Raw genomic sequence first — 19,620 nt, 5'->3', positions numbered from 1 at the left:
CATGTCCCACTGTTTGCAACCCTGTGGACTGAAGTCACCAGGCTCCTCTGTCCATGGGGATTCTCCAGACAAGAATACTGAAGTGGGTTGCCATGCCCTCCTCCAGGAAATTGTCCCGATCCAGGAATCGAACCTGAATCTCTTATGTGTTCTTGCATTGGCAGCCAGATTCTTTACCACTAGCCACTAGGAAGCCCCAGTGGAATATTACTCAGCCATAAAAAAGTTCTAATGAGGTAGATGAACCTAGAGCTTATACAGAGTGAAGTAAGCCACCTTCTATTTATGAAAGCAGAACACAGGATCCAGGCCTGATCTGAAAAGAGGAGGCTACATACGTAAGGTTGTGAATCCCACTGCTGTGATTCACTGGGGTCATCAGAGTAGCTAGTCTACCACGGAGGATACCAGAGCCTTGTGCGTGACGGTCCAAGTCAGACAGTGGGAAAATGGTAGAGCTAGTCCCACAAAGGACTCGGGACTGAAAACAACCCTCAGGTATCCCTAACAATCATTTCCTTCAGTGACAGAAAGGATTCAGTGAAGCAAAGTCGACACCCTCTATGTCTATTGAGTATAGAGCTTGTGCATTATCTAGAGTCAGAGAGAATATACTAGATGCAGAAAAATACTCTATAATTCCACTTATACACGTCACCTAGAGTAGTCAAATTCATAGAGTCAGAAAGTATATTAGATGCCAGGGAACAAGGGGTCAGGAGGCGGGGAGGGGAGCCAGTATTTAAAGGGGACAGAGTTTCAGTTTAGGAAGGTGAAAACTTGAGGAGGTAGGTGATGGTGAGAGCTGCCCAGCAAAGTGAACATACTTTTAGAATAATATGCTGTGTTTTATGTGACTTTTATCACAAAAAAAAAGATTGAAAAATTTCAATTGAAAGTTAAGGAATTTTGAACTTTTTTCCCATTTGAATTTCCTTAAACTATGAATGAAAATAATGCTTACATATAGCAAACACTACTACAGAGAAATTAAATTGTGCATGATTCATGAATAAATGATAATGTGGCTAATCCAGTGATGTTTATTTGCATAACCTTTTTAATGTGACAATTCCTTGGATATTGTAGTGAAATATTTTCACCCTACATCTATATTTTTATGGTGTGTGTTTACTTTCCACAGTACATATCCCAAAATGTCAAAATTGCTAGAGCTGATTTATGGTAATTAGTTTTAACTTGGAATATTTGAAATGCATTTAATTAATTTTAGCTGTTTAGCAAAGTACAATAAGGTTTTTCATATTAGCAAAGTTTTCTTTATGACATATCAGCTATGCATATGTTTAAGGATATGACGGACTCAAATGACTCTTATTTGAATTTTATATTTAGCAAATAAGCATGCACTATTGGGGATTAGGCAGTATTTAGGAAGTGTATGTATAAGGATTACTTAGGATGAAATTGCCAAAGATCCTGGAATATTCAGCACACACTTGTTGATTGATTTCACTGCAGTAAATATGAAGCAATAACAACTATATAAATTATTCAGAGACTAGGCATTCACATTGGGATTCTTTAGCGATCACTTCAGAAAACATTTGGCAGAGTATTCTTTTCATAGTATTTTTCCAAATCCGTGTACAAAAGAGATATAGATTCATATGAAATGGATTAATACTGATTCTTTTAAAATGAAATTAAACATTTTTAAGCATTCAAGTTATGATTGCATGATCTTTCCTACTAAAGCACTCTTTGGTAATGTATTTATCTTAAATATTATTTTTGTCTTTCAGGAAGCCTTATATAGTGAATGTAAGAGATTTATTAAAACCTTGAATCACTTGAGAGTGCTTTAGTACTTTGCCTCAAAATCTGCACATAGGCAAAATTCCTGATATTATGAGTTGGGATTTTCAGGGTAAGAGGATTTGAAATCTCTGCTAAAGCAAGGGCTTGTTAGCTGTTTCTAAGCATCATATATCAGAGAGACCCAGCTACTTACGAACCGCTCAAACTAAAATGGGACAGGACAGGACATGCAGAATGAAAGAGACCAATCTAGACCAAGTAGAAGGTATCAGGTTTTCTTAAGATGGCCCTTTGATTCTGGAAAGAGATTTTCTTTCAACTCCAGAAGCAGATAGAGCAGTGCACATTCATGTAGGTATGGATTTCTTTGTATACAGATAGGGATCACTTGTTAAAGATATCCATTCATTAAAGCAGTTTGAGACATGGTGATGTAAAGTGTTTCAATGTATGCAGATTTTTTTAAAGTTTTTATTTTATATTGGAATGCATCTGATTAACAATATTGTGATAGTTTCGGGTGAACTGCAAAGGGACTCAACCATACGTATACATAATATCCATTCACCCCCAAATTCCCTTCCCATCGAGGCTGCCACACAAAGTTGAGCAGAGTTCCCTGTGCCATACAGTAGGGCCTTGCTGGTCACTCATTTTAAATATCACAGTGTGTACATGTCCATCCCAAACTCCTACGGGCATTTGCAGATTTGACGTTAGACACCCCAGTTATCTACTCATAAGTCACGTGTCTTTCAAACATTCCTAATAACTTTTTCTTTTGTAATAATCTTTGTGTTTCTTATAGTTCCTTATTCTCTTGACTTTGTGCTGAAGATCCAATGAGTGAGTGAAGCCCAAAAATAATTCATAGCCCACAAAGCATTACATTATCAAAACTTATATTACTATGACTACTACTACTAATAATAAAACATGATTGAGTAACCGGTGTGCAATCCATTGAAAAGTCCAAGTGAATTGGATATGTTTTATTTTTTGAAAATATGTTAACTTAAAGAATATCTATGTGGTCAAAAGTCATCAGCATTTCCCCCTTTATGTTTTAAGTACTAACTCTTAAATTATTGATGAATGCCAAATCTGGAAAGATGGTTGCATAAATTTTTTGTGAATAGAGATTTTATTTTATTACCTGTAAGCCATAAAGGATATGGCAGTTGGTAACGAGAAAAAATTTGCCTCTTGGTATGATCTGTATCCAGTTGGAGGTCTGGCCATGGTGTGGGGTATATGGGACCATCCGGATATTATTGTTAATGGTTTGTTTCTCTGCATGTCTCTTCCAGCTATTGGCAGGACCCTCATCCCTCGTTATTTTAGCACTGTGTTTGAAGGAGGGGTGACCGACCTGTATTACGTTCTCAAACACTCGAAAGAGTCCTACCACAACTCGTCCATCACCGTGGACTGTGACCAGTGTGCGATGGTCACCCAGCATGGGAAGCCCATGTTTACCAAGGTACGGGCTGGGCTCGGCGACACGGCTTGCTCTCCTCTGGGTGTGCTGCAGGATACTGATTAGGGTTTTCTTCTGGAACTTTAAGCTGACCTCTCACATGTCAGATGCGAACAGCCCTGTGAGGTCATCTCTTTGGTTTGTAACCTGGCAAGACTCTTTGGGGGAGCCCTGTGCATTTGATACAGACCCCAAGAAAGTCAAACAGGATAAACCTTCAAGAAAGAGAAGAGAGTTTTGGCTGCCTATCAAACGTAGGCTACTAAATTACAATTTTGGTGGGTTTTTTCTTTTTTTTTTTTTTAATTGAGATATAATTGACATTTAACAGGTTTCTCTGGTAAAGACTCTACCTATTAGGTGGGAGACACAGGTTTTTCCCTGGGTTGGGAAGATCCCCTGGAGAAGGGAATGGCAACCCACTCCATTATTCTTGCCTGGAGAATTCTGGGGACTGAGGGGTCTGGCGGACTACAGTCCATGGATTCACAGAGTGTCAGACACCACTGAGCAACTAACACTTACACCATTTATACCTAACAGTGTATTAGTCTTACGTTTACAACACGTTGATTTGATATATGTATATATTGTGAGGTGATTACTCATAAGTTTAGTTAACAACCATCACTGTGCTTAGTCACTCAGTCATATCCAACTCTTTGCAACCCCATGGACTGTAGCCCCCCAAGCTCCTCTGTCCATGGGATTTTCCAGGCAAAAATACTGGAGCGGGTTGCAATCCCTCCTCCAGGGGATCTTCCTGACCCGGGGATCGAACCCAGCTCTCCCACATTGCAGGCAGATTCTTTACTGTCTGAGCCACCAGGGAAGACCCCCATCCATCACCCAGTTCAGTTCAGTTCAGTCGCTCAGTCGTGTCTGACTCTTCGGCCCCATGAATCACAGCACGCCAGGCCTCCCTGTCCATGACCAACTCCCGGAGTTCACCTAAACTCATGTGCATTGAGTCAGTGATGCCATCCAGCCACTACTCATGCTTAAAATGTCTTGCTTGTGATGAAGCCCTTTAACATATTATTGACTGGGGGATTTTTTTTTAGAAACTAATGCCTGTGGTGTTAATATGTCTCTGGTCAGTAATGTGTTAAAGACTATTAGTAACTTTCAAATATACAACACTCGAAAGATACTGTGTATTATTCACTATAGCCCATGATGATATACATTACATAGAATTTCGGTTTTGATACTCAGGGATATCCTACAACTAAAAGAACATTCTTCTATTATTGTGCAGTCAGTATTTGTGCTGTGTTACTGAAATTAAAGTTTTTAAGGCTAAATTCAAATATTAAGAAGCAGGGGGAAAATCAACAAACCACAATTCAACTAGTCATAATCTTTAAGGAATACAAAAGTATAAAAATATAAATGGAAAGCTATAGACAATCCCTTTATATCATCTCCCAAGCAGAAAAATTAGTAAGAATAAATATTTAGTCAAAGAATCTGGAAAATGGAAGTTTATTTTAATGAACACTAGTTCATTGCATTTTGACTAAGACTCAGTGTGAAACCAGTTTGTAACATCAACAAAACCAGTTCTTTCTTTTAGCTGAGAACACAAATGACAACCTTCTCTTTATAGTTAAGAGAAGCTGAATTATCAGGGTTAATTGCGGAAGCCTAAATTATAAAACTGAAGATGTGTCTCCTACTTACACACTATTTTGCTGAAAGAGTAGATATAAAACATTTATTATTTAAAGTATTCTTTGATCTTGGTGCAATTTCACCTTTCTGGTGCCCACAGGGGTGTTAAAAACGACAGGCAAAGAAATGCTTATATAAATGCAAAAACGAATCATCCAGTGCCGTTGAGTCTATGGTATCTTGATTATCATCCACAGACATTTTAAATGTGGAATAGGAGGAGGCTTTTTCCCATTTTCCCTTTTTAACCATTGAGCAGAGAGAAAAGCTGTCAGTCTGGGCTAAGGAAGATTCCCACTGCGTGTGATGGAGCATGCTGGTCTTGAGAGTTTTGCTGTGTGCAAAGGAATGGTCACCTGGGTGATGGTTTACTCTGTCCATGACTCACTTATTTTTGAAGACACCAAACATTTACATCACCTGTGGATACAGGAGCCATTTCTAGAATTACAAAGCCCGAGCACTGCAGGGAAAGCCTTTTTCTGTTGCTTCCGTATCCATTGTGTAAGCTTAGCGTTACTTTCCCTGGAAAAGGGAACGGCAACCCACTCCAGTATTCTGTGACTGAGCAACTCACACACACACATACATGGTGTTACAGCTTCCCACGTGGCGCTCGTGGTAGAGAATCCGCCTGCCAAGGCAGGAGACATAGGAGACACGGGTTCGATCCCTGGGTCAGGAGGATCCCCTGGAGAAGGAAATGGCACCTCATTCCAGTATTCTTGCCTGGAAAATCCCATGGACAAAGGAGCCTGGCGGGCTACAGTCAGTGGGGCCACAAAGAGTCAGACACGACTGAGCCACTCAACACACTAACACTAGTGGACTTTTAGGTCATTCAAGAAAAACACACCAGTTCCTTATGCCTTCAGAGAAAAAAGAAATCCGTGATAATTAAACTTGGCTGTAATGAAGGAGCTACTTCCAAAGCCTGTAGCCACTGAAAATAAAAATGCATATTGCAATGAGCCTTTCATATATTTCCTCCATGTCTTTCTCAGACCAAAACTTTTTCAGAAATGAACATAGTTGCTCTGAAGATACTGTGCTGTACACGCCAGATTGGTTTTAAATCAAAAAGAATCCCATTCTTCCTATGACTTGATAAGGTGGTTTTTTTTACCATTCAAATTAAGAAACCAAGGTTCTCCTCTGTTGCTTCCTCCTCCCTGCTGGAGCGCTCCCTCTCGCATGGCACCCCCTCCCACATGGGGACATTCTCCTGAACTCAGCTCTCTGGGTTTCAAGCTTTAATTATTTAGATCACCCATCTGACTCTACTCCGTGGCAATACTTTTGCCAGCTCCAGTAATGAATATTTCTATGCTGTGATGAAAAAGATCACTTTCTGGGAAATGTAGCTTAGCTGTGTGGCCTTCGTCCAGATGCTAATTATGCACATTTATTTTTAGAATATTCCAAAGTGTTTCTTTTTTTTTTTTTTTTGCTCCTTGGGTGATTATTATACTACCCAAAGAATCTTTCCAATTTTTCTTTTGTTCTTATATTAATTAAAAATAACTCATCTTTGTGTAATAAAATAATATGGTGATTTAGCAGAAATCAGAAATCTAATGACCTTTCAGTACCACAAAGAAAAATAGTTTGGTAGCTGATGCTTTTTTTTTTTTAAAGGGGAGCCTGCTATTAGTACATGGTATCACTTAGCACATTATGTGCAGGCATTTTCGCATTGTTCTAATTTAGACTATCAATAAACTCTAATTCTCCAAATAGCGTTTGACTCTGCATTTCTGAGTTGCTTTTATGAAAATGTGGTCAACTGCTGAATCAAAAATCAGCCACAGCCCTAATCAACAGTAATATTTAATATTCCTCAGGACCACAAAGCATGTTTTGCAATTTCCTGACCCTAGGAACACTATAGATGCTGTAATGAGAGTTTTTACACATATATTCTGAAAGCTTTCTTTTCTGTATTCAACTTTGAATCAAATTGGAAGCAAAGCTTAATAATCAGAAGAGAAATCCCCAAGGCTTTCAGAATTAAAGACCCTTGAATTATATTTGAGGATGTGAATTCTGGCCAATACTGAAGGGACCCTCTCTGGGGTACATGTTGCATCATTTTGGGGTTCACAAACTGGAACCATAATTACAGCCATTATTGGACTCCTTATCATTTCTATAAACATAGGCTATGGTCTTTTCTTATCTCAATTATTTACTGTGAAATGATTTAATACTGTGGAAAAGTACCATGGAAATACCAACCAGTGTGGGCCTCCCTGGCAGCTCAGCTGGTTAAGAATCCGCCTGCAATGCAGGAAACCCCAATTCAATTCCTGGGTTGGAAAGATCCACTGGAGAAGGGATAGGCTACCCTCTCCAGTATTCCTGGACTCCCCTGGTGGCTCAGACGGCAAAGAATCCACCCACAATGCAGGAGACCTGGGTTCAATCCCGGGGTTAGGAGGATCCACTGCAGAAGAGAATGGATACCCACTCCAGTATTCTTACCTGGAGAATCCCATGGACAGAGGAGCCTGGCAGGCTACAGCCCATGGGGTCACAAAGAGTCAAACATGAGTAACTTTCACTTTTTTTCCAATATGAATCCTCACTGATGTCTTTGACAGTTGGTTCATCATTCTTATTATGTTATACTCTTATGTGCGTGCTCAGTCGTGTCTGACTCTGCGACCCCATGGAATGTAGCACGCCAGGCTCCTCTGTCCATGGGATTTTCCAGACAGGAATACTGGAGTGGGTTGCCATGCCCTACTCCAGGGGATTTTTCCAACCCAGGGATTGAACCTGTGTCTCTTAAATCCAGCTACATTGGCAGGCAAGTTCTTTATCATTAGCACCACCTGGAAAGCCCTTTATGCTCTCATCCTGACTCTAATGGAATTACTATATCAATGAGTATATCACTCTAATAAATATATATATATATATGTATTTACCTATGGGCTTCCTTGGTGGCTAAGTAGGTAAAGAATCTTCCTGCAATGCAGGAGACCCGGGTTCAATCCCTGAGTCAGGAAGATCCCCGGGAGAAGTAAATAGTAACCCACTCCAATATTCTTGCCTGGGAAATTCCATGGACAGTGGAGCCTGAGGGGCAAAGGTGTCCATGGGATCACAAAGAGTTGGACACAACTTAGCAATTAAACCACTATGGATTGACATGTGCAACATTTCCAAGTAAGATACACTGAGCTTTATGCAACTGTTAATCTAAAAGCCTTAGTCCATGCAAACTGTTCTAAGCATAAAGACCAAGAAAAATTAAATGAACACTCCCATCTAACAAGCATATTGTATTTTGTAAAAGCTGCATGAGAATCATTTTGTTATACAACGACATGGTCAGTATTGCCTTACGATTAGGCAAAGAAAGAAAAGGGTTAAAAAGCTACGGGTTAGTTTGAGAAATGTTCTTTTTTAGTTCTCTTGTTCCTGGCCTAGTCTCAAGCCAACACGTGATGCACTGAATGCCTGCCAGCCTCTTTCTTGTTGATCCTCCGGAGACCATCTGTGCTGGGGGCATTGATTAGAGTGTGTCTGCTGGGATTACATCTTTTCTGTTGCCATGCCAACTAATCAGCTGATTTTGGTTACCACAGAAACAAAATGTCAGAGCTCACAGTAACATGAATTCAGCACAACAGAAAATGTTTTCTTAATTGGGGACCCTTTTGAATTTGGATTCCAAGTGAAAGGCAGCTTTTTTTTTTTTTAAAGGCCAACTTTAGATAAAAGCTACATTAATTGTATTGATTACGAGGAATGCACAGAGTTTTTCTGAAAAGAGGAAACATTAATTCCTCTTCGTAAGCTATGCTCATTTTTTTAACTATTCCAAACAAGGAATATATATATATATGTATGTATATATATTTTTTCTTAAGCATCTCTATTTCATTTTCTGATTGTTGCATGTAAGATAAAATAAATCACAAAACCTTCAGTTTCCTTTGACCTCCATGAGGAGGGCAGGGCGTGGAGAGGATGGGCAGGGCTTGGGAGGAGGCTGTGGGAAGAATTGCTTGGGGAAGGTCAGCATTGATCAAATTGTCTCCCATCCTTTCATTCAAAGAAGTCACCAGGGCTCCTCAGATGCTAAAGAATCCGCCTGCAATGCCAGAGACCTGGGTTCAGTCCCTGGGTCAGGAAGATCCCCTGGAGAAGGGAATGGATACCTACTCCAGTGTTCTTTCCTGGAGAATTCCACGGACAGAGGAGCCTGGCGGGCTACAGTCCATGGGGTCACAAAGAGTCGGACACGACTGAGTGACTTTCACCCACTTCAGTCATTTAGTTTCCCTTAAAGAAAACACTCAACACAGCCACTTAGATTCAGTTCTCAGAATTCCTCTCTTGCACATGTTATGTCCCGGATAAACCTGAGTCCTTGGTTTTAGCTGAGAAAGGAGGAATCCAAGGTTGTTGCAATGTTTCTTTTCGGAGGCCCTTAGCAGTTTGATGGCAAGAAGAGTTCTCAGCTGGTTTGCTGCATCACAATAAACAAAGAACACAGTTGAACATGGCCTTAGAGATTCTCCAGCTGAGTAATTCATCAGAAGAACTGCACCCAGGCCTCCCCTTATGAAATTCTATTCCTGTGGAAGTAAACCAGAACCTGTCTCTGCCTTAGGTTTTTGTCTCATAAACACAAAACAAATAGATTAGATAATAAAAAAAAAAAAAAGCATGACATTTAACTGGGCTAATATTTGCTTAAACATCCAATAACCCCCTCTCTTTAAAAGAAAAGGATTATGGCATCCAAATATCCCTGTCCTGTATTGTCAAGACATTTCTCTGCCCATGTCTGGCCATAGTCACCTCTCTTCTGGGAAAGCCTCCCCTGCCGGTGGCTTCTGTCCTGTTAACACTCAGGGAAGAATTGCGTGGCTTAATCTCCATGCAACTCTTTGGAAAACCTTGGTAAATTAAGTCTGATGCTGGCGGGCAAGGCTCTGGAGGAGTGGTGTGGGGACGCTGAAGTCTTCCCTCATTTCACTGTGCTCTACTCTCGTGGCGAAGATCCAGAAACGAGGCTCTGAAGACCACTCAGTCGAGGAGTGTGAGGGCAAGCAGCCCAAACGCCTGGAATTACCCACAGCTTGTGCTAATCGGATCTGAGTCAGAGGCCTTCACCCAGATTATCAATAATTATCTGACAGTGCTTCTGAGACCTTTGATGAAATGAAAATGGCAGGTGTTATTAGCATCTTTCTTTTTTTTTTTTTTTCAAAGCATCTTTCTTAAGTCATGCTCTATCAACAGGTTACTACTAATTCTCCTGCACTTGGTGTTCTGCTTGTTTAAAGAAAATAGTTCTTTAAATTAGAGAGACTAGGAAGCACCTAACCCAGTGCCTAGGACATAGTTGCAATTCAGTAATTGATGGTTTTTGGTATAAAATTCCCAAAGAAGGAAGTGATTATTCAGTTCAGTTCAGTTGCTCAGTCCTGTCCGACTCTTTGAGACCCCATGGACTGCAGCACGCCAGGCCTCCCTGTCCATTGCCAACTCCCAGAGTTTACTCAAACTCATGTCCATTGACTCGTTGATGCCATCCAACCATCTCATCCTCTGTTGTCCCCTTCTCCTCCCACCTTCAATCTTTCCCAGCATCAGGGTCTTTTCAAATGAGTCCCTTGGACTGCAAGGAGATCCAACCAGTCCATCCTAAAGGAAATCAGTCCTGGGTGCTCATTGGAAGGACTGATACTGAAGCTGAAACTCTAATACTTTGGCCACCTGATGCGAAGAACTGACTCATTTGAAAAGAAATTTGAAGTGATTATTAAGATTTCATAAAAGGTTGACGTGCTGTACTATGTCACTTCAGTAATGTCCAACTCTTTTTGACCCTATGGACTGTAGCCCGCCAGGCTCCTCTGTCCATGGGATTATCCAGGCAAGAATACTGAAGAGGGTTGCTGTGCCCTGCTCCAGGGGATCTTCCTGACTCGGGGATTGAACCCGTGTCTCTTATGTCTCCTGCATTGGCAGGCGGGTGGTTAACCACTACCGCTGCCTTAGGAAGCCCAAAAGAATGATTTACATTGCTAATTATCTTCATGGACTATAGTTTAGACTATTTCTAAAATGATCATATTCCCTATTCAGTTGATTGTTATTTTTTCTTTAAGTATAAGTGCAATGATTTCCAAAGTTTTGTACTTTTTTTAGCCTAAGAAATCTTTCTCCAGTCAGGCTTGATCAGAGGTCCACTACTTAAAACAGATAAAACTGAAGCTGTTCTGGTTGAATCAAGAAAGTGAGTGGGAATCTCAGTGTTAGGTGGAGGCTTAGCTCTTCCCAGAAGAGCCCCAGATACACTGCTCATAACTGCCCAGGTCTCAGATAGGACATTACAATAACCCCTGGTCTAAGGCTCTGTGTTCTTTGGTTGCATGTCTTTCATCTTTAAACTATCATTTACTGTCAAGTACAATATCAGGCAGGCTTCCATGGTGTCTCAGCTGTAAAGAATCCACCTGCCAATGCAGGAGACGTGGGTTCAATCCCAGGGTCAAGAAGATCCCCTGGAGAAGGAAATGGCAACCCACTCCAGGATCCTTGCCTGGAGAATCCCATGGACAGAGGAGCCTGACAGGCTACACTCCATGGGGTCACAAAGAGTTGGACATGACTTAGCAACTAAACAACACCAACAATACTAGGCAATCTATATACAAAATTTCACTTAATATACTTTCCCAATATCCCTATCTAGCGGTATTCTGATCCTTATTCTGCAGATGAGGAAACTGAAACTTATGGAATCTGTTTGATTTTCTGAAAGTTGCAAAATAAGTGGAAAACAGAGTCAAGATTTGAATCTAGGACTTTCTGGTGCCAAAGCCTCCTATTTTTGTACTGCTTCTCTAGGCAAACGTGGGCTGAATAACGAGCTACAGTTATTTAAACTGGACCAATATCCTGTCACTGCTTCCCATCTTAGAGGTGAGATAGGATGAGTGGCGTAAGACTTCCCCACATTTTCTTTCATTTCAAAGTCATTAACAGTGAAAAAAAGGCTTCACCAACGGCATAGTAGGTAAAAAATCTGCCTGCAGTACAGGAGACACTGGAGATGCAAGTTCAGTCCCTGGGTCGGAAAGATCCCCTGCAGAAGGAAATGGCAACCCACTTCAGTATTCTTGCCTGAAAAATCCCATGGACAGAGGAGCCTGGCAGGCTACAGTCCAAAGGGTTGCACAAGAGTTGGACATGACTGAGCAACACAGCACACAGCACACCAGTGAGAAGAAATGTGAATAAAATAGGAACTAGGGAATTTTCTGACAGTCCAGTGGTTAGGACGTGGCCATTTCACGGCCATGAGTCCAGGTTCAATCCCTGATCAGGGAACTAAGATCCTGTAAGCTGCCAAAAAAAAAAAGAAAAATGAACTGCATGCCAAAAATCATCTGACTTTCAAAAGCAGATAAAAATGCTACCTTGTCTCTGATCACTCTATAAGACTCACTATATTTCATTAATAATATACATTTATCTTAGGTTAATTTGGCTCCCCAAAGCCTGGCCCTTTATACAAGCAGAATTCGTCATGTCTAATAGAATGTGATTCAAGGAATTTACTCTAAAATGTCTTTCTTTCCAAACATCCGTAATTGATAACCCACAGCCTTGGGTTAAGCACCACCCTCTGACATTTCTCTTTGGAAATGAAAACTTCTTCTGCTTCAGTTCAGCTCAGTTCAGTCACTCAGTCCTGTCCGACTCCTTGTGACCCCATGGCCTGCAGCATGCCAGGCTTCCCTGTCCATCACCAACTCCCAGAGCTTGCTCAAACTCATGTCCATCAAGTTGGTGATGCCATCCAACCATCTCATCCTCTGTCGTCCCCTTCTCCTCCTGCCTGGGTGAGCTTGAAGTAACTCATATTTACACGGAATACTTGTATTAGGTACTTTCTCCCAGAGTAGGATAACCGAGATTAGAACAGAGCTCAAACTCTTAGTCTAGAAGGATGATGAAAGTGGAGGAGAAAGGAGATGAAAGCATGCTAATGTTATGGGGGACACATGTACCAGGAGTGTTTGACACAGCATCGCTATAAGATGGGTTTTGTTCGCATATTTACAAATGAAGAAATAGGGGCTCGTGGACTTTCTGCCAAAACTAGTTGAGTTACCAGTAGCTCATGGCTGGTGAGCTGCTGTGCTGACCTTTGACCCCATTAATTTCAGAGCTGAGACCTTGCTCCATGGATGCGTCACCTGTGCCACGTTTTTGCCAAGATCGAGCACCTGCCAAGAGGAGTCAGGGAGACCGCGTTGAGTGGCTGACATGTGAATTACAAAAACGTCGCGATCACCAAGTGCATAACCATTGATCCTCCTGTTTGTCCCTTCCAGGTGTGTACAGAAGGCAGACTGATTTTGGAGTTCACCTTTGACGACCTCATGAGAATAAAAACATGGCACTTTACCATTAGACAATACAGAGAGTTAGTCCCAAGAAGCATTCTAGCCATGCACGTAAGTACTTAATTTCTATTTCACTTTCTTCCCTTTCATCCCCTCATCTTACCCAGAAAAGAGAAGCCCTGTTTTCTCACTGTGAAAGGGCTCCCAGAAACTTCACACTTTAGGCAATTAACTCTAAATTTTGAGTTTTCTCATCAACCATTTTCATCCATAGGCCCCTTTTGCTCTCCTTTGTTTCTGAGTTTGGTAAATTGTGAGACTATTTCCTTTCCTACTTTATTATTTTAAACTCCAAATGGAGGTTACCTCAATAAACAGTCTGTACTTTTCTTAAATTCCACGCATTTGTTATCAAGTACCACTCAGCCTGGGCTAATAAACCTGTTATGTATAAATGAGAGAAATAAAACAAGGAGTAGGAAAACAGTTTCCAGTTTTTATTGGAACCATCTGACAAGATGTGGGGTTCACACACCGCCGATGTGTGTGCACACACTTCCTAACCACGGCATTGGAAACCCGAGGAAGACCTGGGTTCCTCTTGATTGCATTTGGCTGTAAATCATATCAAATTGCTTGGACATCAAGAAGGTCCAAGGGTGGATTCGATGCCAATCTAGAGAGGTGTTTTAATGGTAAGCCCTGACAGAAACTCATCAGGTCAGTCCCGTGAGAAGGAATCACCAGGCACTGACTTAATGAATGCTTCTTCCAGAGTGCACGATGCAGCAGCTTCTGAGAAAATGCTCTGGAGCAAAATCAGATTTGAGCCTGATTTTTAAGACCCGATGTGGTGAAAAGAGAATACAATCACAGTTGTAATTGCAACCCACTCCAGTACTGATTGACAACCCGCTCCAGTATTCTTGCCTAGAGAATCCCTTGGGCAGAGGAGCCTGGTGGGCTACAGTCCGTAGAGCCTCAGAGTCAGACACAACTGAAGTGACTTAGGATGCACGCACGCATGTCTACAGAGGACCCTCTTTTCAGAAATTGAGATGAAAAATGGCAAGCTATTTTCACCTACATTAGTTTTTTTTTTTTTAATTTATCTACACAAAGCCAATTGGTTGCATTACTCTGAGGGAAATTAAGTACAGAAAAAGAATAAATTAAGATGTTGGTATAACCTAGATGGTCTCAGGAATGCAGACCCGGAGGCAAGAAGATGTTTACTTAAGACTTCCTCTGTTTAGCAAGAGTTTCTATCTATCAAGAAAGAAGGGAAAACAAACAGAAAGAAAGAGCAGTGACTAGGAGACTCACCTTACAACGGAATCCAGAAAGAATCTGTTTTCTTTTCTCGCCAAACAGAACACTGGGGGTGGCCCATGAAACATGACATCTTGATATTTTTAATGTGGCTGATATTTCTGAAAATAGAATGCATACCTTTACGGTCCTTCAGGATTAAAGTTGTTGGGGACATCTATTTGTAGCCTCAGCTTAACGGAGAGGAGAGTTAGACATTTTTAATATATATGTATTAATATATTTCATGGCAGTTCCAAAATGTTCAAATATAGGACTCAACTCCCAGCTGCTACAAACACTGTCATGAGATTTCCTTGGTGGCCCAGTGGTTAAGAATCCACGTTTCCATTGCAGGGGTCTCAGGTTCGATCCCTGGTCTAGGAACAAAGATCCCCCATGCCTCATGATGTGGTCAAAAATAAAACAGAAATGTGTCCTCCCCCCATAAATAACATCAGTAGATAATTAATAGAGATTAGAAAAAAAAATTTGAAGATCTTAAAAAAAAAAAACCATTATCATAACCCACAGCAAAGGCCAGTCCTAAAGCATGTGTGCGTGTGTGCTAAGTCACTTCAGTCATGTCCAACTCTTTGCGACCCCATGGACTGTAGCCTGGCCAGGCTTCTCTATCCATGGTAATTTTCAGGCAAGAATACTGGAGTAGGTTGCCATTTCCTTCTTCAGGGAATCTTCTCCACCCAGGGATTGAACCCAAGTCTCTTACATCTTCTGCATTAGCATTGGCAGGAAGGTTCTTTACCGCTAGCACCATCTGGGAAGCCCTAAAACATGGTTCTGCCAAACCCAGACCCCACCTCCCCTCAGAGTTAAGGGGGCGCCAGGGACCTGGAGATGTCCTGATCGGGCTTAATAACCCTCCTCTGGAAGACACAAGGCCTCTCACAGAGGAAATAAAGTCCTTTCTCCCATCTGACTCAGTTCAGTTCTCCCTGGCAATGAGTCTTGCACCATTGATCCAAAGGTGACCTTGAGCGTTATATGCAAGTATCTTCAAAATGTAAAACAAATTATCTCCAGCAACCTACCCTCTGAGAAAAACTGGCAAGATGCACATCTTAGCAGCAGTAGCACAGTCGGGACTTCCTTGATACCGTCTTGAGGGGATAAAATATTTGATTTTCTTTTTCCTGTTTAGGCACAAGATCCTCAGGTCTTGGATCAGCTGTCCAAAAACATCACCAGGATGGGGCTGACAAATTTCACCCTCAACTACCTCAGGGTAAGACCAATGGGCTGAGGTATTTCCCGTTGAGTTTGAAAAGTGTTTTAGAGATTTATGCGTATCTTGAACCAAGGAATTAAAATGAGGTAATCTAGCACAATACATATGTCTTTTTAAAATGTATCTTATTCAAGTATAGTTAATTTACAATGTTGTGTTAATTTCTACTGCACAGCAAAGTGATTCAGTTATACATATATATACATTCTCTTTCATTTCGTATTCTTTCCCATTATAGTTATCACAGGATATTGATACAGTTCCCTGTGCTGTACAGTAGGAGTTTGTCGTTTATCCATTCTGTGTATGGCGGTTTGCATCTGCAGATCCAGAACTCCCACTTCATGTCTCCCTTGGCAATCCCAAGGCTGTTCTCTATAGCTGTCAGGCTGTTTTGCAAATAAGTTCATTGTGTCTTAGTTTTAGATGCCACATGGATGTGATTCTCTATTCTAAGAAGTATTTGTCTTTCTTCTTCTAACATACTTCACTTAGTATGATCGTCTCTAGCTCCATCCATGTTGCTGCAAATGACGCTATTTCATTCCCTTCTGTGGCTGAGCAATATTCCACTGTATGCGTGTACCACATCTTACTTATCCATTCATCTACTGATAGACAGTTAGGTTGTACCCAGGCCCTGGCGACTGTGAATAGCAGCACAATGTGTATGTCTTACACCACTCTGTGTGCCTGTGTGTGTGTGTGATCAATGGATGATTGGATTTAACTAACAAAAAGCATTGAGCCTAGACTTTGTCAGGGTGGGGCATCTTCGCTACGTTTGTATGACTCCCAGAATGAATTATTCAAAGGCTGGCAATGTCTCTCTCATCAAATGCTTCGGTGCTGTGTCCCTTCTGATTGTCTCAAGTCGCCAATGTACTGTTGCCAAGTTCATAGTCTCTGTGTCTGTGTCCAGGGACTCCTCACGTGTAAGGAGGGGCTCAGTGTGCCTTCCAGAGAGTGTCCCCTGAAGAAACTCACCTTGGTGCTGGAACACAGACATTTATTTCTAAGGCTTGTTGGGGACTCTCTGTGTAACGTGCAATTGGTTTTCTGGTTTAGATATAGAGTGAATTTTTATTAAAAAAAAAAATTAAATGTTAGGCAAAAACTCTCTGCCCACATAATACAGCCTCCAGAGTTGGCCTCTGGAAACAAACATCTTTATATAGTTTTTATATTTATAAAAACTACAGTAAAGTTGGTCAGGGTAACAAACATCATACTGTTTCTTTTTTAAATATTCTATACTCATTTTTATAAATCAGTGTTATTTATATTTTTAAATTTACTTTTGATCAGAGTATAATTGCTTTACAATGTTGCATTGATTTCTGCTGTACAACAAAGTGAATCAGCTGCGTGTGTATATATACCGGCTCCTTCTTGAGCTCCCCTCCCACCCACCCCCATCCCCACCCCCACCCCTCTAGGTCATTACTGAGCACTGAAGTGCTGCACAGTAGATGGCCACTAACTGTCTGTTTTACATGGGGTGGTGTATATATGATCCCCTGGAGGAGGGCACAGCAACCCACTCCAGTATTCTTGCCTGGAGAATCCCATGGACAGAGGAGCCTGGTGGGCTGCAGTCCACAGGGTTGCACAGAGTCAGACACAACTGAAGCAACTTTGCACACACACACGTGCACAGTGTATATATGTCAATGCTGTTTTCAGTGTGGAGTGGCAGTCACCACGTTGCAAGTAGAGGATACGGTTTTCTTCATAAAGCCAGCATTGCCTTCCAGAACGAACAGGAAGGCAGTGGCCACGGTCCACATCCCTTTGCCTCTGAGTTGCTGGCTTCCCCTGCTTCTCCAGGGGCCCACCCCATTGGAGTGTCTATGCCTTGTTTCTTTTCCTTTTTATCTACCTGAAAACTTATATTTACTATTAGATGAAAGCATTGAAACATGTTCATTTATTTGGCAGTTGATTCTGAGAGGTGGAAAGAATCAGATTTATAGTAAATTCACCTTTAAGCTTTTAAAAATGTCAATTAAACAAGAAGGAAAACCGCAGTGCTGTAGGATTTAGTCAGCTCAAAAATAGTAAAATGGTTGATATTATCAAATTCAAAGGCTAGAAAATAATATACGGATAATTTCTTTATCCTTAAGGGCAGGCTTGTGAATCTTATTTTGAATTCACAGTCCTCTAAGTTCAATCACGTTTGCATACTTCTACATGTTGAAATGCTTTGGCAGGACTTTCTGTTCTGTAAATGAAGAATGATTTTCACAAATGTTTCCAAATTGTGCCCTCATTGGAATGTGACGGGCCCTGAACTAGATGCTGAAGATTCAAAGACAAAAGTCATGGCACCCGTTATGAAGAAACCCTCCCCTATGAGGGTTTATAAAGAGAGATCATTGTATATGAAAGGGTGAATATCATGATAGAAGTGTCCAGACTGAGTTACGGGAGTACAAGATAGACATCTCTGGTGAATCAACCAGAGAAGGTTTCATGGAGGAGGTGATGCCTGAGCAGAGTGTGAAAGAGTGAACAAAGAAAAGCCAAAGGAGGAGGAAGGCCTTTTCCATAAGAGGGAGCGGAAGGAGCACAGGTTAGGGAATGGGAAGCCGAGCAGTTGGTGATGCTGAGATGTGAAGGGAGAGGCTGAGGAGAGGAGGGAGAGAGAGTTAGCTGGGAGCCAGGTCTTGGAGCAACTGGCTGGCCGGGGTACCAGGGCCAGGAACCCCCGAAAGGATTAAACATGAGGATAGCAGGGTCTCTGTCCTGAGTAAAGGAAGAAGAGTCTTCTATTCGGTTTAGATGCCCCAGAACCAAATCCAGCTGTTGTGGCAAGACCCAGAGTCAGCCTCACTCCCCGCCACCTCACGCCAACGCGCCCGCCATCTTGGACGCCCTCAGCCAGGGCGCTCCCCACTGAACGGCCCCCTGGTTCCTGCTCAGAGGGAAACCAGGGTCTGCCCAGGAGGCGGGGTCTGAGGAGAGAGCTCTCAGCGGGATAGATGAGGCTGTGTTCTCCCCAACCTCCAGGCTCTGCGTTCAGCACTGGCTCCCGTAAGGGCTGCTGGCACAGAGCCGGTAGGACATGGGGGTCTTCGGTGCTGTTCCAGCCACAGGAATTCAGAAGGCGGCCCCACACCACCTGGCATTGTGTCTTGTCAGGGGCCAGGAGAGATTTCCTTTGAACCATCTAATGATGCCTCTCATTAAGCAGATAGAGAAGTCCCACACTACATGTCCTCAGCTGACACCTCCAAGGAATCTGGGACTTTGGCGTCCATCCTAGACTCGGTCGCTCAGTCTCTGCTGAGATCTTAAACAGACTATTACATATTTCAGCTGCATTTAACACAGTGATAAATGCTGAATTTCCCTCCTCCCTACATGCCCCACCCACCCAGCTCTGTTGTCATCAGTAAAATGGTGACCTTCACCGTGGGATCAGCAGGGTTCACTGGTCCCCACGTCTGCAGTCTTTTGATTGCAGCCTGCAAAGAGTAAGGACATCATACCAGCAGAGAGGGAATGACATCAGGCCCTCTGCTGATAATGACATGGGGAACCATGTATGGTTTGGGGCAACAGAGAGATGCATTTCCAAGGCTACCACCTAAAGTGAAGTACTGCAGGCTGTCCCGATGTAGCTGGACTCCACAGTGGCCCATGTGAAACAGTGCACACTTTCACTTTCCCGTAAAAGAGCTGGCACAGGGGATAGAAATAAAATCAGTCACCCAGCTTTATGCCCCCAAATG

At 42.0% G+C, this 19,620-nt stretch overlaps 1 protein-coding gene across 8 annotated transcripts in view; it reads left to right on the top strand.

The window, feature by feature from the left end:
- Window positions 1-19,620, top strand: part of LDB2 (LIM domain binding 2) — a 454,756-nt gene that overhangs the window by 369,312 nt on the left and 65,824 nt on the right. For all 8 annotated transcript variants that reach the window (XM_024993437.2, XM_015471777.2, XM_015471776.3 and 5 more), the window contains 3 exon segments: window positions 3,093-3,265; window positions 13,309-13,431; window positions 15,794-15,877. In XM_024993437.2, coding sequence (XP_024849205.1) covers window positions 3,093-3,265; window positions 13,309-13,431; window positions 15,794-15,877 — 380 coding nt within the window.

Source organism: Bos taurus, chromosome 6 (assembly GCF_002263795.3).
Source record: "Bos taurus isolate L1 Dominette 01449 registration number 42190680 breed Hereford chromosome 6, ARS-UCD2.0, whole genome shotgun sequence".
Taxonomy (NCBI): domain Eukaryota; kingdom Metazoa; phylum Chordata; class Mammalia; order Artiodactyla; family Bovidae; genus Bos; species Bos taurus.
Note: the sequence above shows the minus strand (reverse complement) of the source record. Positions and strands in the feature narration are given on the sequence as shown.